The 24,096-nt window shown below is 37.2% G+C and overlaps 2 protein-coding genes across 4 annotated transcripts; both read right to left on the bottom strand.

The window, feature by feature from the left end:
- Nucleotides 1–600: 600 nt before the first annotated feature.
- Nucleotides 601–7,469, bottom strand: LOC111797056 (uncharacterized). The gene is made up of 9 exons (XM_023679936.2): nucleotides 7,170–7,469; nucleotides 5,677–5,748; nucleotides 5,484–5,573; nucleotides 5,306–5,348; nucleotides 4,298–4,404; nucleotides 3,316–3,411; nucleotides 2,209–2,399; nucleotides 2,056–2,125; nucleotides 601–941 (listed from the first exon to the last, which is right to left on the bottom strand). Exons 1-9 carry the CDS (start codon nucleotides 7,353–7,355, stop codon nucleotides 837–839), a joined length of 960 nt encoding a protein of 319 aa, XP_023535704.2. The 5' UTR covers nucleotides 7,356–7,469; the 3' UTR covers nucleotides 601–836.
- Nucleotides 7,470–9,476: 2,007 nt separating this feature from the next.
- EMB2729 (Alpha amylase family protein) lies at nucleotides 9,477–22,339 on the bottom strand. Of its 3 annotated transcripts, none has more exons than XM_023679933.2 (22): nucleotides 21,950–22,339; nucleotides 21,714–21,785; nucleotides 21,494–21,558; nucleotides 19,752–20,423; nucleotides 19,418–19,590; nucleotides 18,118–18,207; nucleotides 17,255–17,330; nucleotides 16,578–16,685; nucleotides 15,386–15,476; nucleotides 14,259–14,360; nucleotides 13,796–13,898; nucleotides 13,399–13,536; nucleotides 13,246–13,317; nucleotides 13,017–13,121; nucleotides 12,477–12,554; nucleotides 12,273–12,380; nucleotides 11,827–11,907; nucleotides 11,549–11,653; nucleotides 10,569–10,654; nucleotides 10,413–10,467; nucleotides 9,761–9,899; nucleotides 9,477–9,682 (listed from the first exon to the last, which is right to left on the bottom strand). In XM_023679933.2, exons 1-21 carry the CDS (start codon nucleotides 22,264–22,266, stop codon nucleotides 9,867–9,869), a joined length of 2,730 nt encoding a protein of 909 aa, XP_023535701.2. In that variant the 5' UTR covers nucleotides 22,267–22,339; the 3' UTR covers nucleotides 9,477–9,682; nucleotides 9,761–9,866. The 3 variants fall into 3 exon arrangements, with proteins under 3 accessions (XP_023535701.2, XP_023535703.2, XP_086981086.1); XM_023679935.2 differs by having other exon boundaries at nucleotides 9,766–9,899; XM_087124960.1 differs by lacking the exons at nucleotides 21,494–21,558; nucleotides 21,950–22,339 and having other exon boundaries at nucleotides 21,714–21,772.
- Nucleotides 22,340–24,096: the final 1,757 nt, after the last annotated feature.

Genomic DNA, 24,096 nt, shown 5'->3' with positions numbered 1-24,096 from the left:
GAAAATGTTATCCAAATTCAAAATAAATGATGACAGTTGAGGAGCATATGACATGCATGGAGTTTGATGCATGTTATAGTTTGCACTATGCCTAATATAACACATGAATATGGAGTTGTGGCACCGGGAGTTGTTAGCCAGTACACAGTAAACTCAGAGAAAGAGAATATAATAGATTGAGTACATGGCAAGAGCTAAAGCTGATAAAGAAATGATATGGCTAACAGACTATCTAGAAGAATTAGGCAAGAAGCTGCACGAGAAGATTCTTTAGAGTGTCATACCATTAATAAAAAATCCGGTCTATCATTCAAAGACAAAACAACACATCAAAAGACGATACTATTCACAGGTCAGTGAAAAACAATGATATATGTTTGGAGAAGAAGTTGTGCGGTACAGTGAAGATATGAATAATCGAAAATGAAATTCTTGGTCCAATTTACTGGATTCTCAATGTATTCTACCCAATATTCCTTCCGACAAGTTCTCTCTCCTAATCTTTGTGTTCATCTAAATCGAGTGTGTGTTGTTGTATGATCTTATCAATTACATGGTTCATAGACGCACAATAGATTACTCGAAGAAAACAGAGAAAGCAGTTCTAATGACAAAGCTATAAACATGTGTACAATTCTTTTACTCGAGGAGTAAATGACAAAGCTATAAACATGTGTATAATTCTTTGACTCGAGAAGGTTTACTCGAGCAGGCATTGTTCAAGTTGAATGCATATCGGTTTTTAGAATTACAAACCCGTAAATAAGTTTTGGCAATGCTGAGGTGATGCTATATGCAAATACAGAGAATTTTGGAACATACATTACGGGTTTAGTTCACATCATGTGATCAAATCCAGCCCCTGCCTGAAGTGTAGGAACCCTACTCATTCCTACACTCATAAGCAACTGTTGCAGCCACCGCCTAGTGGTTGGATCATCCTGTCAACGTTAAAAATTTGGAAGTGATCCACCATGCGAAATCAAGGAGTTTTGATGATAAGTTATAACAACAAGTCCAATACTTAGTGGAGTGCTTTTAAACACAATTTTAAGAACCCTTTATGTAACGACCCAAGTCCACCGCTAGTGGATATTGTCCTTCTTGGACTTTCCCTTTCGAGCTTCTCTTCGAGGTTTTTAAAATGTGTTTGTGTTTGCTAGAAAGAGGTTTTCACACCCTTATAAAAGATGTTTCGTTCTCTTTCTCAACCGATATGAGATCTCACAATCCACCCCTTCGGGACCTAGCATCCTCACTAACACTCGTTCCCTTCTCCAATCAATGTGGGAGACCCTCAATCTACCCCCTTTAGGGTCACACCGCCTCGTGTCCAACCCCTTTTAAGGCTCAGCCTCCTCACAGGCACACCGCCCAATGTCTGGCTTTAATACCATTTGTAATGGTCCATCCCCACCGCTAGCAGATATTGCCGACGTTGGGCTTCCTCTCAAGGTTTTTAAAATACGTTTGCTGGGGAGAGGTTTCCACACCCTTATAAAGAATGTTTTGTTCTCTTCTTCAACCGATGTGGGATCTCACAATACACCCCTCTTCAGGGCCCAGCGTCCTCGCTAGCACTCGTTCCCTTCTCCAATCGATGTGAGACTCTCCAATCCACCCCCCTTCGAGGCCCAGCATCCTTGCTGGCACACTGTCTCATGTTTTAACCCCCTTCGGGGATCAGTCTCCTCGCTAGCACATCGCCCAATGTCTGGCTCTAATACCATTTATTACGGTCCAAGCCCACCACTAGCAGATATTGTCCTTTTTGGGCTTACCCTGTCCGGCTTTCCCTCAAGGTTTTTAAAATATGTTTGCTAGAGAGAGGTTTCCACACCCTTATAAAGAATGTTTCGTTCTCTTCCTCGACCACGTTTTTTTTTTCCCCAACGGAAATTTTACAGTATTTTCCTCTTAGCATAACCATTCTACAACGCCAACATAGTCAGCTTAGCCTAAGACACTGAACATGAATTAGAAACATACTTAGAACAGAAAGCTTCACAGAAGCCCTACAGACACAAATGAAATTCATGTCGAAAAGACACTTACCCGAAGACAGCCATTGAAAGTAGAATCTCTCAGCATGTCTGGAAGACAGCTCCTTAAGGCGTCGCAAGCTCTGAACAACGGAACAAGTCGTTAAAGAAACCGAAAAGGCTAATAATAATACCTTAACTGAAATGCAAATCCACTTCTACGCACTTCGGGTTATCGGACAATCGAAGATAACATCGAATTATGTGCTTCAAGAGACGAGATGAAGGTTGCTCAGCAAGAGCTGCAACCATATTCCCCAGAACTCGACCAACAGCAAAAAATCTTTCGGCTGTAGTACAAATATAATCCAACCCGACATCATCCAGTAAAATTTTCTGCACGATAAATGTTGCAACCTGCAGTTCAAAGTCGTGGGTCAATTTAGTGTAAGGTCTCCTCTAATATTTCACCTGCAAGAGCCAATAACAGTGCCAAACATAAACAGAACAAGAAATCCCTGTTGACACAAAGCAATCAGCACAATAAAGAGACACAAACCACCACCTATTTTGAGAGGCTGGAAACCTCTTTTACCAAGACATTAAGCCAAACAATTCACAAAAAAAACTCAACGGCGCAAGCCCACCGCTAGCACATATTGTCCTCTTTGGGCTTTCCCTTCTTGGGAGAGGTTTCCACGTCCTTATAAAGAATGCTTTATTCTCCTTCCCTAATCGACGTGGGATCTCACAATCCACCCCCTTCGGAGCCAAGCGTCCTAGCCGGCACTTGTTCCCTTCTCCAATCGATGTGGGACCTCCCAATCCACACCCCTTCGGGGCCCAGCGTCCTTGCTAGCACACCGCCTCGTGTCCAACCCCTTCGGGGTTCAACCTCCTCGTTGGCACATCGCTCGGTGTCTGGCTTTAATACCATTTGTTACAGCCCAAGCCCACCGTAGCACATATTTTCCTCTTAGGGTTTTCCCTTCCGGGCTTCCCTTCAAGGTTGCTAGATAGAGGTTTTCACGCCCTTACAAAGAATGTTTCGTTCTCCTCCCCAACCAACGTGAGATCTCACGTCAGGAGGGGTGTTTCCTACCCTATCAAAAGGAATAACTCAGTTTTAATAATTCAGAGTTTTAGAAAGGGCCCACAAATTGAGAGTGGGTCCTCATCCCTTAATTTTTGGTGACAAGTGCAATTGAGATTTTATAATAGATAATTTCCAATAAAATAAGGTATAAAATGAGATAAAATTGCAACCAGTTCACATTGCTATAAAAATTAAAAAGAGAAATATAGAAATAAAAGTAGCATCAGGAAACTCAGCTGTTTTTGACAACTCGCTTCCCATTTCCATTGTACGCAGGCATAGAGGAATTATTTCAGTTGACAGCAGAAAACTTATTACTTCTGTATCATCTACCTGGTAAAAAAAAAAAAAAAAAAAAAAAAAAAAAGAGGAAAACAAAAGTTAAATTTTCAATATAGAGAGTGCCCAATAAAAAGGAAAAAAAGAAAAAAAAAAAAAAGAAGAAATGTGAGATCTCACGTCCGTTGGAGTGGAAAACGAAACATTTTTTATAAAGGTGTGGAAACCTCCCCTAGTGGACACGTTTTAAAAACCTTGAGGGGAAAGCCCAAAGAGGAGAGTATCTGCTAGCAGTGGGTTTGGGCGGTTAAAAATGGTATCAGGGCCAGACACCGAATGGTGTGCCAGCGAGGACGCTAGCCCCGAAGGGGTGGACTGTGAGATCCCATATCGATTGGAGAGAGGAATGAGTGTCAGTGAGGACGCTGGGCCCCGATAATGGGTGGATTGTGAGATCCCACATCGGTTGGGGAGGAGAACGAAGCATTATTTATAAGGGTATGAAAACCTCTCCCTAGGAGACGTGTTTTAAAACCTTGAGGGGAATACCTGAAGGGAAAGCCAAAGAGGACAACATCCGCTAGCGGTAGGTTTGGGCGGTTAAAAATGGTATCAAAGCCAGACACCGAGCGGTGTGCCAGCAAGAATGCTGGCCCGAAGGGGGTGGACTGTGAGATCTCATATCGATTGGAGAGAGGAATGAGTGCCAGCGAGGACGATGAGCCCTGATAGTGGGTGGATTGTGTGATCCCACATCGGTTGGGGTAGAGAACGAAGCATTCTTTATAAGAATGTGAAAACCTATCCATACGTTTTAAAAACCTTGAGGGAAGCCCGGAAGGGAAAACCCAAAGAGGACAATATCGGCTAGCGGTGGGCTTGGGCTGTTATAAGAAAATTATAGGGAGAGAGTATAAGCTCATGCTTTAAAGTGACATACCTTCACCAATGCACCGATGACACCCAAGCTAGTAAGGCGCAAGTACTCAAAAGGCCTCGACTTGCTAGTCGTGTTGAGGAAAGGATACAAATACAACGGTATGTGAGCTGCAGAGGATAAATTTAGTATCAATCAATTCTTGAAACAGGCAACTATGCAATCATCTTAAGGAACTCGTGAAAATCCTATGACTGCTAACTGCTAAGCACCCAACTAATATATGCATTCAAAAATTTTGCTAAATATTTAACTGAGAAGCCCCATGGTGGATTATGCAGAAGTTATAATTGTAATTATCTGTTAGGTTTAATTTTTTCTTTAGAGTGGAGGTCCTTTTTGTTAGGTTATGTAACGCCTCAAATTTTAAAACTGTGAGGGTTTTAGGTTGACCCTTATAGCGTTTTAAAACCGTGAGGGTTTTAGGTTGACCCCTATAGCGTTTTAAAACCATGAGGGTTTTAGGTTAACCCTTATAGCGTTTTAAAACCATGAGGGTTTTAGGTTGACCCTTACAAAGGTGTGGAAACCTCTCCTTAACAGACGCGTTTTAGGCTGACCCGGTATGAAAACCTCTCCTTAACAGACGCGTTTTAGGCTGACCCGGTATGAAAACCTCTCTCTAACATACGCGTTTAGGTTGACTCGATATGAAAACCTCTCCCTAACATACGCTTTTTAGGCTGACGACGATACATAGATACATAACGAGTCAAACCAGACAATATCAGCAAACAGTGGGCTTAGGCTATTACACGTTACCTCCTGTGGTTTTCTATTTTATGTCCTAGTATTCTTTCATTTTTCTCTCTTTGGCTATTCATAAAAAATGAGATGGAGACTCATTCAAAGTGTTTGGGATCCGTATGGCTAGTTTCATTGCTTCCTCCCTCCTCACAAAGTAATTAGTGTAAATTTCCGACAAGCCCACTTCATTTAGTATGTTAGATTGTGTCTTGAACAAAGTCTCAAGCAAAAGTGTTCAAACACTAACAACATCAACAACATTACCGTTGAGAAACAACATCCTTGTATCTGGGTGTGAAGCTACACACTGCAAAAAAAAACATACATAAAGAGATATAGACTGCACAAGTTGTAGTTTCAGATCAACAAGTTCATGTGTAACTAATGAGCACAAAACCATATATAATTCGATTCCATGATAACAAGTTCGACAAGGAGTGACCTGAAGAAGAGCAAGAGCATTGCAAACTCTATTCGACTGCGCCGGGGTCAGATTAGGGGGAGACAGAACAGGATATATTGATACAATTTCCTGTTCCACCCCAAAACAAACAAACAAACAAACACAAAATAAAACAAGATTAGGAGTGAATTATAGACAATTCATAGTATGTTTGAGAATTAAAGCAGCATACTTGCAACAAGGCAGCAATGGTTCCAAAGGAGTTCCATAACAGTGGAGCCAAATCTTGAAACAGTTCCCTCTTCTGAAAAATAAGAACAGAAACAAATTAGGGTATCAGATATGCTTGGTTAACTGCACATATAATACCAAAAGAATTCCCATATGATGAACACTAAGAAAGAATCAGATATTGTCCTCTTTGGGGTTTTCTTTCGGGCTTATCCCATCCCTTCCCCTGTTCCCGCCTACGTATATGGGATATGGGATATTTTGAGAAGTGAACATCTTTATTAGTCTACGTATATGGGATATGGGATATTTTAAGAAGTGAACATCTTTATTAGTCGTAGGGTCCGGGGAAAGACAAATTGCTCTGAGAAGATAGATTGCCCTTCTTTTCTTTGATCTCGGGAGAAATACGATCGGGGGCTAATTCAAACCCTTCGGGTAAAATAAGAACAGCCCCCACAGTCCAACCACCTTTTTCCCATTTGCAAGACCAGATGCATGTCATAAGTTTCCCATTTTCCCATTTGCAAGAACTTGTTTCAGTTGCATGTGGGATCGTTCCCCCTTCTACCGGCGTGGGATCGTTCCCCCTTCGGTGTTTCAGTTGCATGTCATAAGTTCCCTTCTACCGAAGGGGGATGGATCGTTCCCCCTTCGGTCGAAGGGGGATGGATTGTTTCAGTTGCATGTCATAAGTTCCCTTCTACCGAAGGGGGATGGATCGTTCCCCCTCGACCGAAGGGGGATGGATCGTTCCCCCTCGACCGAAGGGGGATGGATCGTTCCCCCTCGACCGAAGGGGGATGGATCGTTCCCCCTCGACCGAAGGGGGATGGATCGTTCCCCCTCGACCGAAGGGGGATGGATCGTTCCAGTTGCATGTCATAAGTTCCCCTCGACCGAAGGGGGATGGATCGTTCCAGTTGCATGTCATAAGTTCCCCCTCGACCGAAGGGGGATGGATCGTTCCAGTTGCATGTCATAAGTTCCCTTCTACCGAAGGGGGATGGATCGTTCCCCTCCAACCGAAGCGCAATAGAAAAAAAATTGCAGCAAGTGGTTGAGAGAAAAGTGGAAGAAGAAGAAGGCTACGTAATTAGCTTGAGCTAAAAATAGTCAATTAACAAACCAATTCCGGACGTTCGCGAAAATTTCAGTCTATTCTATACAAAACAATTAACAAAAGTAGCACTAACACATGCAAGGATCAAAACAACATTCAACCTAGCTGCGATGAACTATACAGCAATAAGAACATAATTTCATTTCAAATAAACACATCCGATCGCGAAAATTCCTCTCAGCCACAGAAAGTTACAAATTCCTGACATGCCAAACAAAACCTACAAATTCTCTAACACCAACACAAATCCTTTCAGCCGCAATCCCTAATTATCACAACCATCACACCAAAACAAGAAAAAAAAAACACCAATCCTCAACACTCTCCTCCTCCTCCTCCTCTCTGGTCGCTTAAAGGTCAAGGAATCTTACCTTCGACAGTTCAAGGAGAGCGTTCTCCCGGAGCTCCGGGTTGCTGAGGTCGAGCACTAGTTGCTCCGAAGAAGCCATTTTTCGCTCCTTGTTCGGTGCAGCTCCGGAGGCACTGGGGATCGACGAACCGATACCAGGACCTCCAAACGCAGCATTCATGGAGTGCGATTGGGGAAGATTCGACATTTTCGACGATCAAAAACCTTCAAGTCTCAACAAGACTCCTCCGATTTCACGCCGGCGAAGGAAGTTCCTCTCTTTTGCAGCGGAGAGGGCGTCGATTTCTAGGCCTAGATGGAGTGTATATACACACACACACATATATATATATGCATATAAATCTTTAATATTATTTCCTATCCCGGATTTAAACTTCCGATCTCAAGAAAATGAACTAATCGGTGATTTGACGGCAAAAGCAATAAGAAATCCGATATAGAATATTATTTACTGTCTTATAGGATACGATGGATTAGCCGATGTTTCAAAATTTAAAGCTGGTTCGTTAGAATCATATAAACCGATACCCATAACTCCCATTAACGAAGAAAATGGAACCTCTCGGGCGTACATAATAAACTTTATAGTTGAATACAGCCGTTTCTTTCCTCCCCAGATCGATAGAAGTAGATAAACGACAATTAATTCTAACTCCCACATGATAAAAAATAGTAAAGTTAACGGTTTCTTTCCTCCCCACGTCGATAGAAGTAGATATACGGGAATTAATTCTAACTCCCACATGATAATAAATAGTAAAAGATCTCGAGCAGAAAATGATCGGGAATCTCAAGTAACTAACCAAGCAGCTAAAGTAGCTAACGTGGTGACTCGTGTTGACTACTCTATATTAAAAAAAATACTCTTGATTTTTTTTTCAAGTGTTTTAAAAATATAATTTTAAAAAATATTTCAAAAATGAAAAGTTGTAATAAAACTCTTAATTTTAAAAAATTTAAAATTAAAATTAAAAAAATAAAAAAAATAAAAAAGAAAAAAACTTAAAAAATACCCTTAATATATTATGCTAATTTTCAAACAATAATTAAAAATATTAAATTAATGATTACTATGAGAATTTATTAAATTATACACGTGTAAAATTGATTTAAAGTTTATGTCACCTCATTTTATAAATAATTTAATAATATTTTTTAATGGGTTAAAATGTTTGATATTTAAATTTCCATTTTGAATTAATATATATATTGTCCATTTAATTATCCTATTTTACTAATAATAAATTCTGATAATATAGAATAATGGTTATTATTATCAATATTATAAATGAATCATTTAAAATTGTTAATACAAATCTTCATTTATAAAATAATTGTCTCATAGCAAATAAAAAAAAAAAAAAAAAACTAAAATTTGGTAACAAAAAATCCAACTTGCAATAATATTAATAACATTGAATTAATCTTTAAATAATTAAAACTCCATTGATAACATTTTTTTTCCAATTTAACATATTTAAATTTCAAACATATAAACAAAAATGTAATGAGGCAACATAGTTAATGAAACGAACATTTATTCAAATTTTGGGATAGCCCAAGATATTGTCTACTTTGGCCCATTAATCTACCTAAGATTTTAAGACGTGTCTACTAAAAAGAGGTTTCCACATCCTTGAATGAATATTTCGTTCCATTCTCCGATTGATGTGGGATCTCACAATCCGCCTCCTTGGGAGCCCAGTGTCACAATCGTACTCTTGATGATAGCGGACTTGCGATTATGCGACACTCACTTTCCAACGACAAGTGAGCTAAGTCAATTTGTTCTTACGTCGCCTACGGCCAAGCGACATATGCTCGAGCCTCTGGCCTCGGTTTAAGAATAAGATTTTAGAAAACAAGGACTGAGAGAGATTTTCGAAAGAGAAATTTTGAAAGAGACGTTATATAAACAAACAAGAGAGTAACAACAACGGCTCACAATATATAACATTTGGTAGGGAGAAGTTGACAACTAGTCATATCCCCTATAGTACATTATGAGGCATTTCATGTCTGGCAGGCCTAGACATGATTTTTCCGAAACGTCATACTTCCTAGAAATACAAGGGTAAAACACTAGAACATGAAAAGACATAAAAGGTTTGGCTTGTTATGGGCATGCGGCCATGGGCAACACGCCTTGGACGAGCATGACCGTGACACCCAGCGTCCTCGCTGACACACCGTCGATGTCTAGCACTGATATCATTTATAACAGTCCAAATTCACCGCTATCATTAGATATTGTCTGTTTTGGCCCGTTATGTATCATCATCAGCATCTAGTTTTAACACATGTCTACTAGGGAAAATTTCTACACCATTATAAGAAATGTTTCGCTTCTCTTACAAAATTAAAATTTAGGTAAGAAATAAACGGGCGGGTAATAAAGTATAGAGTATAAAGTGAACACTTACTCATCATCAACCTAATATACAAATCTACCATGGCTGTTTAGAAAAGAGCCACAGTCAAAATTCCATGAGTGGTGAAAATAGGAAATGAAACCTGCAAAGATCAAGTGATTTCATCTCATAAATACATTGAACATCAGCTGTTCTAACAGGCTTTGATTCAACAAATTACCTCACCACTGGAAAATCAGGCTCTTTTGGGCATGCCTTTCTAGCAGACACATATTAGCAACTTCGGCAAACTTCTGTCTAATTTCTTCCAATGGGTTCAAAACGGCTTATATTCTCAATATTCGACTTAGTTTGTAGACCTGCACGAGCGAGCGAGAGAGATCGGGTGAGTATACATGGAAAATAAATTTAGTTCGAAAATTAACGAAGCGTGTGCAGAATATCTTAAGCAAGTGTAATATCAGTTCTTTTGCATCATTTTTAAGCATAGATGAAGTCTAGTGGTCGTGTATATTAGTCACCGAACTTTAACAAGTTTCAATTATGTTCTTGAACTTTCAACCGTGATTATATGTGCTCCGTGTTGTCAAGTAGAGTGCCATATGTAACATACGCTCTTTGATAGATCATGTTATTCTAATATTTTAAGTTATCTACTTCATTTTTTTTCACTTGTCTATCACACGATGAATCAATCATTCTTTTTTATTCAGAATTCCAAAAAACAAGAAACAAGAAATGGTTTCCAAACATGTTTCTATTTTTTTCGACAAAGAGGAAACGAGAAACAAAAAACCATATCCGAAAAACAAGAACGCTATCATTATAACCCAGATTAATGCATGAACACAACATCCACAAATTTAACGAACCTGTGCTGTTCTGCAAGGCAACGGCACTTCTAGGCAGTTTCGGAGGCCGTCAATTCTGGAAACATGAAGATCACATGATGATATATGGTGAAAAGTAATCTCAAAATGAATTACAGGAGAACGAAGGAAGTCTTCAAGAAAGTCGAAAACCGTTACCTTCGGCTTATTGTTCGTTGAAGATATTGATCATGCTTTATAATCCCTTGACCTCCATATTTAGTCTCATCGGTATTTAATATAATCTGTGCACATTAAAATATCAGACTTCAGAAGACTTTTGTTTAAAGGCTATAATTTTCCTATTTGTATAAAGTTCATTGAGTGACGGTGTGTATACATGTGTGCTATAGATAATAAGCAAAAGGTCACACCCCTTTGATAATGACCTTATTTCGAGTTTCCTATACATGTTTATTAAAGTCCAGCCACACAACATGAGATTCAAATATGTAACAGCCCAAACCGACTGCTAGCAGATATTGTCCTTTTTAGACTTTCCCTTTCGAGCTTCACCTCTAAGTTTTTAAAACGTGTTTGCTAGGGAGAAGTTTCCACACCCTTATAAAGAATGCTTCGTTCTCCTCCCCAACCAATGTGGGATCTCACAATCCACCCTCCTTCGGGGCCGAGTGTCCTTGCTGGCACACCACCCGATGTCCACCCCCCTTCGGGGCTCAACGTTCTCGCTAGCACACCGCCCGGTGTCAGGCTCTGATACCAACCGTAACAGCCCAAACCCACTACTAGCAGATATTGTCCTCTTTGGACTTTCCCTTTCGGGCTTCTTTTCAAGGTTTTTAAAACGCATCTGCTAGGGAGAGGTTTCCACACCCTCATAAAGAATGTTTCGTTCTCCTCCCCAACCGATGTGGGATCTCATAGAACCTCTTATCAGATCGAGGGAATATGATTTAACAATTGAGCTATTCTTAGGTTCTTTATTTTCTATTCTATTTTAAAACTATAACTTACTTTTAAAATGGTTTGAGTTATTAGTTTAAATTGTGTACATTCTAAAAATGTTTTATAAAAGTGAAAAAACAATTTTAAGACGAAAGATAATCGTTATCGAACAAGATCCAAGTAATACTAAGAAGTTTCAGAAAAATATAACTTGGTAGCAAAGTAGTACTTACTCGATATTCTCCAGCTTCTTCCACACCAACACTGTAGCTTTCGTAAGAATCTGTGGGATGGAAGTTGCATATGAAGAGGAAGGGACCTCGAATATAAGATATTACCTGAAAAGGTTAAAAATAATGTATTGATTCACACTGAACACTATATCAAGATGTTCCACCCAAGAATTACATTTATCTGCATTCTTAAGGGTGCGTTAGATAAGCAAGAACCAAACGTGTAAGCGTCCGTAGATAAAATGAACTAAAAAAGAAAGGAAAAGGATAAATCTTACTTTGGTAGCTTCATTGACATGGTGAACATTTGGTAAACTTCTTGTTCGTAGTTTTTCATTTTCATCCAATCCCATCAGGTCCTAGAAAGAAGAAAGTAAATTAGCACAATTGAATTAGATCAATAGAAACTCATTTTTTATTAAATTAAGTTAAACATCATGTGATGAGGTTTGGAAGGTGGTGAGGATGTCTCCTTTTAAGCATCGGTCAAGAATCCTTTTTACAATTATGATTTTAGTTTAATTATTTTGAATTAGAGTCACTTTCCGGAGTTGGTTATAGGACTAATTTCTTTGTTGATTGCACGATTTTTTACCAAAGAAAATTATTAAACTAAGATTGGATGATAAAATATTTGTGAGACTTAATGCCAAGAACATTTACTTCACTTCAAGTTGCATAACAAAGTTTCCAATATTTATGATATTGAAAAATAGCTGAACACCTTGTCAAAGACGAACAAATCACGATGAATTTCCTCTTCTAAAAAATCCCACTGTCGGTTAGCAAGTGAAAACGAGAGGTTGTTGCTTGGCATCGGGAACTCAACTCTCTGATTCATAGACAAATATTACACATATATTTTGACAGGAGACAAACATTACAAATATTATACATCTTCATGCATATTGAAGAGATAGAACCTGACCTTCGGGTGCCCAAACTCATTTCCCATAAAGTTCAGATATGCTCGTCCGCCCATAGTAAATGTGATAAATCTAATCATCTGATTCAGATTCATGGCCATCAAAAGAAAAATTACATAGATAGATCTTATGCTATGCATTTGAATGTAAGGACAGAAAGGAATAGAACGTAGAACTCTTTCTGCAGTATCTAGTTGACCCTATGCATTTGAATGTAAGCTAATATACATTGAAAATGGGGATAGACACACGATATGGACCTTGGACAGAACGTTCTTTTTTAACAGGCTTTGAGAGTTTTCGTAATAAAAGATTATAATGTAGTTAATGTAAAAACTGAAAGTGATTAGTTGAAATGTTGTTCGGTCAACATATCATTTGATCTACGTTCTAATTCCCAATTATTGGCTAACTAAACATTTGAAACCGGTAAAATCGTGAAATTGCAACTGTTTCTGAAGCTACAAGAATTTTATGCAAACTAGAACATTTATTGTCTAAGATGTTAAATGAATAATTTTACTTCAATAGATGAATCATACTTTGTGTAAGGAACACCCCCTGAGCAGTGTTTCCTTTGATCCAGCACCATGCTCCTTGGTATCACCAAACAGAATCTCAGCATACGAACGTCCACCAGAGATGGACTAAAAGAATAAAGAAACAACGAAAAAGATCAGGAAGATACGCAACCAAGCATGAAAAATCCATGCTTAAAATTCATCAAGGTATGGATAATCGTTAATTTAAAAAGGTTGAGAAGAAAATTACTTGGCTGTGGTTTTCAGCATACAGGAGCATATTGTTCACGTAGTGTCTGTTGTCAATTAATGAGCTAACAATCTGCATGATGCAATTCTCTCCCTTTAATAAATGGAAAACCCTCTAAGTGATTCAAATAGGTTCACAAAGTATAGAAACAACCTTATTCATGCTCCATTCATGGTCTGGAACATTCTGAAGGAAAGACGACCACATCTCGGATGCGGAAAGATTCACATAATAATCAAAACCCAGTCCACCTTGAGAGGTCGGTTCACATAGTCCAGGATAATACGTTGCCTGACAAATAAGAATTTTTAGAAAGCTAGAATGTATATAATGCCTAAAAGTAAATATCCTAGCCAAGAGTCTAAAGAATTGATCAGCACGAAGAGTCTAAAGAGTTAATCAGCTAAGAGACCATCGATTAACCATTTACCAAGCCAAAACAAGGTATTAATCCAACCTCTAACTTCAACTACAAAGTGTAGAATAAAAGAGTTTTCAAGTAAGGTATGATAAAATTATATAAAAAGCAAATAAATTAGCAATTGTTTACATCTTCAGCAATCGTTATTATATTAGGATGAAGACCATGAAGTATCTCATTTGCCAGCATGAGGTATAGCAACGCATCCTTGTCTACATATTGATTGCAGAACCTGTGAACAAACAGGGTTGGGTTTCAATTACCACAAGGATAGCATAAATCAGAAACCAAAATACTAACGTTAAGCTGAAGATACACACAAACTTTCCGTGCAGTTGGAAAAACTTTTATTAAAAGCAGTTAACAAGGATAATTGAGATAAGATCTCTGGTTCATATGTGATAATGAGACAATAAACATGGTTTGAATCAAACAAATAAAGATCCATCTATAGCTATTTTCCAAGTTATCGGTAAAATTGCTTTCCTTTCCGAATTAAAGTTTTAGTTTCAAATTGTATTAAAAAGAAATGCAGAAGGATAACAGAGCAGTTGCATGTATGTAAGATTACTAGCTCCAGTAGATGCCTTACTCTTCCATGTCTCCGGTAAAAGAAGCAAACCCATTGTGAGTATAGATCATTGAAGAGAGTGAATGAAAACGGAAACCATCAATACGATACTCCACAACCCACCTGTTAAAAGGTAAACCTACATGCGGATTAATAATTACATATGTAGAAGGTCCATGCTAACTAGTTAACATGACCATACCAAAAAACAAAAGCACGCACTTCATATACAATAGAAAGAAAACATAATGTCAAACAACTATTGCATACAAAACAGAAGTTGAACATAAATTTCATTTCAATATATATCTGTATAAAAGAAACCGAGCTTTCATTGAGAAATAATAAAAGAAAAGGAGAATACAAAAAAAAAAAATAATAATAAATAAAAAAAATAGTAAACAAAAAAACGAAGGGAGCCCCAAACTAACTAAAAAGGGGCTCCAATCCAACTAAATCAATCCAAGATCAGAATTACAAAAGAAACTAACCCCCAATGAGGCATTAAACCAAGCCCCCTCCTAGACCTCTTCATTGGATCTCTCAACCTCCCTAAAAGTCTTGTTATTCCTCTCTAGTCAAATACCCCAAACAATAGCAAAAAAAAAAAAACTCGTATGCCATAGCACACAGCCTTTCTCACAAAAAGGAAAAGAAAAGAGAATCTCCTCAATCATGGAGAAACAATTGTACTCCAAGCCAGATGTAACCCATTTTGATCAACATGATAAGTACAAGGATGTATAAAGAAAAAGGTGCATATAAAATTTTGGTCCTTTCCATCTAGACTGTAATTATTCACTCACTATTGTGACAGCTACATGGAGACCCTTCTTATAACTCAGTTGTCTTTTATTTTTTTCTTCTATCGTGGAATGAATACTTCATTTCTTATTGAACAAATAAAAATAATAACAAGACCAATAAAAGTTCATTCTTTGTGGCTTGTATGAATGGGAAAAGGTTTCTCATCGTTCCCTATAGGCTTCTATTTAAGAACATGTTCTTGCAACAGAGGATCAAAACTCACTTTAAAATATTGTAAACAAAAAGGAAAGGCGATGAACAATACCAAAAAGTGGGAAACGAATGAATATCACTTTCAATTATAACAGGAAAATAGCCTTGAGGTTTGTTTTGTACATTACCAGTTAAGATTTGAGAGAAGAAAATGCAACACATCTTGATCCCCGTATTTAAACATCCTTGTTCCCCAATATTTGTGATGCCCTCTTTTACCTGTTCAAGCAAAAACTTGAAGAGTAAATAAGTTCAGAAAGAATTTTACAAATGGGTAAGCCAAGAAGAAATATACTTGATTAAAAAAAGAGCATGTAACCACAAGGTTTCGTACTACAATGCCAAAAAAGAAGCACAGATGTTCACACCTCTGACAGATCATGGTGAAAGACCCACACAAGGTTTTATACTCAGCTTATATAAGAAAAGACCTTGTAGTACTACTTGAACAGGATGTGTTCTATGGGCTGCGACCTTGAGTTCTAAAGCATAACAACGCTTTGCGTTGCAGCACAAGTGTGATAATAAGCCTATAAATTGCATCTTTCATATATGTTTCTTGAATACTTGTTGGGGAAACATAAGAGTGTTGGAAAAGGTCAGAAAGGCTAGTTGTGAGCATTTTATAAGAACTTTAGAGCTCCTTCGAATGATTTTTGCAGAGAGATATTCTTGTGAAGGCATGTATTTTATATTCTTCATGTCAAGTTAAACTTCATCCTTATGATAGTCTAAAGAATATGCAAACAATACACCAGGGTGAACCTATACGATCGTTTCTATACTTTCCTTCTTTGCTTTTATTAAGAAAATTGTTGTTGCTAATGTGTGCTGAATTTAGGATCTTGTAAACTTTCCAATTTCCTACAAATTCAAACTAGTTGGAAGCCCGCAATTGAAGAAGCAGCAAATGCTCCTAGTAGGAGGTAGAGCACAATTAATTTGGTGGATAATGGTAGGTTTCAAATAAATAGTGACATATCAATAATCTAACATTTTATGCCAAACTTCAATTTTGCAACATCTTTGAATGCCTCCTTGTACAAGGTCTTGGGGGTGGAATAGAAAAGAAAAATATATATAAATAAGAAAATTATTAATCTGAAAAGAAGAGGATTAGAAATCCAATCACAAAAGAAACAAGATACAGTTAAAAGAATTGAGTCAAAATATTAATAATAATTTTTTCCATTAACAACCGTGAATTAGAACACGGGCCCAGCCACTTAAAAGCAACGTTGGCATCAAGAGGCAATCTAGACTGACAGACGGCTAAGGCCTACTAGCTAATAAAGTGAGTAATCAAGGCTCAAAAAATACCAGTATGAAAGTAGCAGTCATTTGATCCATCAAATGATGATAGTCCGACCATCTCATCAGCAGCAGCATATGAATGAACAATATCCAAGAAGACAAGAAGTCCAAGGCCTGTGCCAAAAAGAAATAAAAGTGCAAACTAAAAGTACGTAAGCTTTCACTTTCTCTTCAATTAAAATAACAAAAAAAATTAATGGAATTCATGCAAAATTCACATTCTAAATTTTTTTAAAAATTAATAATCATAATAATAAAAGGAAAAAAGAAAAGAAACAAAGACGGTAACTTAACCAGACTGCAATCTAAATCATAAAGGCAGTAACTTAACCAGACCATATCTTTCCACATTGTATAGGACTCTTAACCAGCAGCCCAAAAACACCAGTTTTGGGTACATGCAAATTCTTCCATATCATATAAAACTCTCGACAGCAGATAGGACATTTCATTCATAGGGATATGGAAATTGTTCGCTTTATAGGGGACTCTTGACCAGCATCTGAAAACACTTTGGTTGTTGACGTGATCTAGCCTGTCTAGTAAGCTAAGAAGCACTTACAAATTCGATTGCAAAGAAAATGATAACCCTTTTATTTAACACAAGACGAAGAGAAAATAGAACCAACAAAATATTTAACGTGAGTAAACGAAAAGAAATGTAATAGATAATGAATTATAACCATGAGCTTCATCAACCAAGCGCTTGAAGTCCTCAGGGGTCCCATATCTACTGCTGACAGCAAAGAAGTTAGTAACCTGCATAAAGATGCTTAATCATTTACAATGCTAAAGCCTGATCCCCTGTTGCTCCCCCTCAACCCACCCTCACAACAGAAAAAATAGAAAAAATAACCAATTTTGCAATCATAGTCTACCAGTCAGTTAAACAGGATCTGTAGACATCTTAAAGTACAATTCACCCCTAAATTTGTGTAAGCATAATTTATTTAAGCATCTTTTTAACAAAAATAAAAAGGGAGCTGCTAGAGCTTAAGCTTCTTTATCGTCTTTTCTTTGTTTGATTAATCCTTCATTGATTAATCAAACATGATTTCGAACTAGTAGCCAATTACCATAATGGAATGATTTACTACAGCAATGTAGAGCCACCTACTCAAGGTCAACAAGAGTACACTATGTAGGCATTAATGGGGACAAACTTAAATGTGCAAAAGATCTCACAGAGAGCACACAGATCAGAAATTAAAAAACTAGCACACTCTTTGTCTGCCTTTTCATCTCTCTCTTGATCACTCTCTTTGTCCCTCCTCTACGACCACCTAATTCTTTGCCTTTCTGTCCATCTCACATAGCATTATCATATTAGCAGCATAATACTCACTCGGCCCTTCATATGCAGGAAAAAAAATTTCTTTATTCGTACTTCAAAGACGATGGCAAAAAAATCCAAACATATCCAAAGCCCAATAACTTCTACGGACCAATACCTTACCAAAACAAAAGGTTGCCAATATGAATGTTCAAAAACGTAGAAGCCCTAAATTGTTCTATAACAGCAGAGATGCAAGAATAACTATCTTACTCTATAGCCAAGTGTAAAGTAATCTTTATGTTCAACCACTCCAAACAGTTGGATTGCGTTATATCCAGCTTCCTTCACATGTGGAAGAACCTGCGAGATAAAACGTAGTTGAAAGTGAAAATGAACCAACGTCATGTAATGTTACAATGAAATGAAAGCCGAAGTATAAGTTAAAATGTTCGATGATTTGCTGTTGACAATGTCTTTTTATATGAAAACTTACAAAACAATTAAAGAAATATGACAAACATAAGGGAGCGTCTTAGGTTTGTATAACTCATTGTTAACAAGCAGAGCTTATGTTTAATCTGATTCTGAGTTACAAATTTGTTAACCCTACAAGCTATATAAACCTGAGGCTGTATTAAATATAATCCTTAATGGAACTCCAAGACTTTTGTGCAAATTATATTTTTTCATGGAATGAATAGCCTCACACACACGCACACCCTCACATATTTGAGATTATATAATCTCTTAAATCAATGCATTTTAAACATTATTGATTATTTTCAAACTGAAAATTTGATATCTTCAAAAGTTCCTGCTTCCAACAAAAGATCGTCAACTGTCACAAGTCAAGTAGTTTAATTAGCTATTCCCTTACACGATAATCACACAATCTAGACAATTTCAGAGGCTTAAATGCACTAATAAAAAATTTCCATATGTTTTTAACAAACTTTTATGTCTGCGAACATAATATTTGTTTATTCCTGTGTGTTTCACATGTAAACGAAGCATTAGTATATCTAATGGTACACGAATCCAATGTTTTTTTATTAAATGAGCATTTGATTTTTTTGTGGTATTTCAAACATCTAATATTTCTAAATCATCTTCACAATTTTTTTGAAATATCAATTGCATCAACATATTGGTAGATAGTTGATGGAAAAGGTGCTCCCGAATTCTCCTTCTAAGGCGGAAAAGAGTAAGGTTTTGTGGCATGCTGGATCCTTTGCAGTTTTGTTAAGTATTGTGAGATATTAGGCTTGAGAGGAACAATAGAATTTTTAGAGAGGCCAAGAGATCATATGAGGAGCTTTGGGAGGTAGCCCGGCTCAATACTTCCTTATAGGCGCCATCTACCGGTCATTGGGGCATTTTGTAATTATGAGCTTGGTTGTTCTTCTGGATTGGCGTCTTTTTTGTATTAGGGACAGATTCCTTTTGTTGGGCCTTTTTTCAATGCTCTTGTATTCTTTCATTTTTCTCCATAAAAGTATGGCTTCTTACAATGAAAAACATATTGGTTATCATAATGCACGTGCATATAGTTGAAGCAGAGGAGACTCACCTTCTCTCTAAAGTAGTCGAAAGAAGAAACTTTCGGTTCTGATCCACTAATTCCCACATGACATTCATATATTTTCAAGGCCTTTGGTACATTAGGACTGGTGTTTTTCCATTTATATGCATATTCTGGTGGTGGTACCCAATGGATTGCAAAACCTTGCTTCCCTTCAGCATCTGAATTTTTTAACCAATACACCAGTTAAGATAAAATTACCGAACTTCAGTTATCATGGAAAAAACATCAGAACTTTCTAAAAACTGCCTCAGGATAGTATAGCACTGATAGTAACGTAAATATCTCAGATAAATCCTAGTAATTATTTGTTCTTCATTACCTGGCTGCACATAAGTAGCCCAAGCAGGAATTCTTTCCAATGGCCCATCAGGAGTGTTGAAATATACCCTGTATTTGCTTCCATGTGGAATAGTGGGATTATACTTTTTTAACCAAGCTTTCCTTCCCTTACGTGTTTCTAACCAGTAAGGTATAGGAGGTTTCTTAACCTTAAATTTCTCCCTTGTTACGGGATCAATCACCACGTTAAAAATATCATACTCCTTCCCATTATCAATCACGTCATATGAAACACTAGATGGATCATCTTTATGTTGTTCTTTCCATGCCTTGTATCTTGTTTCTGCATCTGGTATTTCTTCAAGCTCTTCTAATGTTTGAGGACCATTGGGGCCAAATAATTCTTCATAGAGCTTAGCTGGAACTTCGAAACGGTTTTTGATGAACCTGTCCTCTCCAGGTTCCCAATATTCATCATTCGCTCTTTTGAAGATCTCGTCAATGCTGATCCCACTGTCACCTTTATCATAATCATCCACGTAATTATACTGTTGAAAATAGAGTTCCTCTGGTTTCTCTCCTTCCTTCAACTTATCTTCGAGGATGATGAACCAGTAACCATAATCATCATGGCCAAGATGCCCCTCTCTGGCAACGTTTTCTCTGGGTGACCAATCATTGAAGTCACCAATTACTGCACAATAGCGAGCACCTACAAAAAGAAAAGAGTGGTAAAGCAAAGCAAAAACCAATAGAAATTAGGTTTCCCTAAGACTTCAAAAAGATGGTTTGCACTTTCAAAATTGAAACTTCAAGCTCAACGGTGTTTTTTGTTATTTTGGATCTTTCACAACCTAGAGAAAAGATAAAAGCAATGTTTAAGTTGAAGATCAAGATCAACTAAGTTAGGCTGAAGAAATAAAAAAGAGCAGAAAGAGGAACTTGTCCAACGAAGTATTTCTCAAGCAAAAAGAAAAACCGGTGATCTCCACAAAGGCAAGGTATGCAGCAAAATGAAGATTAACAACCAACAAAGAACTTAACCAGACTTCAGCATAACAAACAAATATAGAAGCAATGGATGCACTAGGAATCAGGAAACTCCAAAAGTCTGGAATACACCCAAGTAGAATCTGAAAATAAAAGCTGGGGAACGGCTTCACTCTTCACCTTGGTGATCAAATACACTTGTAAGGGAAAATGTGGACTTTTAAGTTTTTCTCTTGAATTTTATGATTCAGTCAAGGTCCAAGGAGGAAAAAACTCAACTTTTTTAGTTCTGTAACAGCCTCGAAGGGGGTAGATTGTGAGATCCCACATCGATTGGAGAGAGGAACGAGTGTCAACGAGGACGCTAGGTCCCGAAGGGGGGGTGGATTGTGAGATTTCACATCGGTTGGAGAAGGGAACGAAGCATTCTTTATAAGGGTGTGGAAACCTCCCCCTAGCAAACGCGTTTTAAAAACTTTGAGGGGAAGCCCGAAAGGAAAAGCCCAAAGAGGACAATATCTGCTAGCGGTGGGTTTGGGCTGTTACAAGTTCCCACCCAAGATTCACTAGAACACAACAGAGGGCAGATGTTCTGACATTGATATGGTACAAAAAAAAAATGATTAGCAAGAGAATTCTCCAACATAGGAAACGCAACCAGCTAAGTGAAATCTAGATTCAGGTTACCCACATAATCTGAATAGCTTTGCATGTACAACATGATGTTCATTACATATATTCCACAATCATATATTATCTAGAGCAAGAAAAGCAGAAGCATGGAATCCAAACCTGGAGCCCATTCCATAAAATCAACACGATGTTCCACATGGCGATGCATACCTAAAAACATAAATCTATACCAAAATATCAAAAGCGTTAGATTCATGTGAGAAGACATAGTTCTAGCAAAAAAAACCAAGAACATGCTTTAAGTTCCAAGCACAAAATTAAACTAATAAGGAGAAAGTAATAGAAAATGATGAAAATGAAAACGAAAAACTCAACTAACCCAGAAGACAGGTCCTGGAGATTCGCATGACGATCGTAAATTTCATCCTTGAGGTCCTTCAACGATTTATATCTACAAGTAAATAAGATAGCCATGTTTACGATATTATTATTAATATAAAATGAAACATTCCTCAATTCTCTAGACAAAATTTCCATGGATGATCACTCCACACTCATTCAGCTTCCATTTTCCAAATTCCTTGTCATGAGACGAAACAAAACCAAGAAAACTACCTTTCGCGGAGGAAATGAGCAAATTGCTTGTGAGAAATGCCGAGTTTAGTGAGAAATCCAACAGGATCGACCCCTTTCTCGCCATCCGAGACGCTTTTCGTCTTCTTAGAGTGCTGGTACTTCGCTGGTTCAGCATGTTGTGAATGTTCGGATGCTGAACAAACTATCCTCAATTTTAGTTTCCGAGACAGAGCGATGGATTGAAGCGTGGAGCGGGAGTGAGGTAGTAGAAGGAGATGATTGGTCTTGTAAGGAGGGAATTTGATGGAAGGTGAACTTGAAAGGGCGTTCATGGCGGGGAAACTGTGCTGGTTCATGGCTTACCGGAGAAGGAATGGGGGTTTAAGATAAGGAAGCGGGTACTACTACTACTACTGAGGTTTATGGGTTCACTCGTTCTGGTTTGTGACTCAACTCGGCCGTTTAGTGGCCAAACAAGTCAGTCGTGTAAAAATCAAAATTTGTGAACCGTTTTAACGTATAGGATCGAGCCTCGAGTCACTTTTAATAAAAAGAAAGGTTTGTGACTCAACTCGGCCGTTTGATGGCCAAACAAGTCAGTCATGTAGAAATCAAAATTTGTGAACCGTTTTAACATAGGATCGAGCCTCGAGTCACTTTTAATAAAAAGAAAAAATATATTTTATAAAACATGAACGAGAAAATAAGTTGGAAACAGTTTGAAATAAAATAATATTATAGTCTAAAAGTAAATGTCAAACTGGTCATATCTTCCATGTACATTTCGAGTCACTTTAGTTTTGGTGGGCATAGACGTGATTTTGGTGAAGAGCTATACACCTAGAGGTGTACATTCAACCCGACAACTCGGACCAACCCAATCCGAGGTTGGGTTGAGTTAGATTAGCATTTCAAGTAGGGTTGGATTCATGTTTCTGAACCCAAACTGAATCGGTTTGGTTTCGAGTTCATGGGCAAAACTTTCAAATTTTATTATCTATTCTAAATTTTAAATATATATATATATATAATTTTAAAACATATTATAAATTTTAAGATTATTATTGAAATAGGCATATTTCATTTAAAATATTTTTAAATGTCGGTATTTATTTGTCTTTAATTTTATGACAATGTTGAACTAGGTTAATATATTATAATTTTCGCTTATTATTTTTTATTGAATTTATTATTATTTTTATTATTTTTATTATTTATTTATTATTATTATTAGTATTATTATTATTTTGTCAATAATCCTAGATTAATTTAGGTTTGTTTGTGAACTTTTAATATATTTTATATGAGATTGTATTCAAATAATTATAAATTGTGTATAAATAAAGCTTAAAAAAAAAAATTCACAACCCAATCTCGGATGGGTTGGGTTGGGTTACCAATCCAACCAACTCGAACTTTTGGGTTGGGTCAAAAAAAATCTCCCAACCACGACCATGTACATCCCTACATACACCTCTCCTCCCATATATACATGTCATGAATAGTAAATACTTAACTACACGTGAAATCAATTAAAATGGGTTTAGAATGGGTATACGACGATGAACAACATGCTTTGGACAAGTACGACCGATACATCTAACATGCAGCGACAGACAACACGTTTTAGACAAGGATGATCATGACACTAGTCAGCGTTTACGACATACGACATCTCGTCTTCCAACATATCTTTTCTAACGTTGAATGGTGACGTTTCTAGGACCAACATTTTTGTGAACCCAATTCGACATCAACTTCCACTAATTTCAAGATTATTTAGTTAAGCGTGTCTTACTTTAAGCAATTCTATGTTAGATGACCTCCTATGAATTTTCCCGACATACACGTAAGTGATGTTAGAAGAACCCGTATTGATTTCTAGGTATAGTATTCACTCTTACAAAGCAAAAAATGTATAACGTGTCCATTTTTCAGCTATCAGACGTCGAATACGGATGTTTTAATGCAATGTTTTGCCCGTTTTTCATTTGCATCTTTATCAAAAACCATAGCAGCCTTATTTTGTCAGTGCTTCCAAAAGCAAATATACAAAAAATATGGTTCCTTTCTTTCCTTTTGAGAGTTTGAAGACTTCCAACCAAATGCACCAAAATGGTCCATTTCCTTTCGTGTATGGACTCTCGATATTTACACGAAATTCAATGTGTCGATTCTTTTTTAGG

The sequence above is a fragment of the Cucurbita pepo genome, chromosome 6 (genome assembly GCF_057944985.1).
Source record: "Cucurbita pepo subsp. pepo isolate OVF chromosome 6, ASM5794498v1, whole genome shotgun sequence".
Taxonomy (NCBI): domain Eukaryota; kingdom Viridiplantae; phylum Streptophyta; class Magnoliopsida; order Cucurbitales; family Cucurbitaceae; genus Cucurbita; species Cucurbita pepo.
The sequence above is the reverse complement of the archived record's forward strand: the minus strand, read 5'-3'. Positions and strand labels throughout refer to the sequence as shown.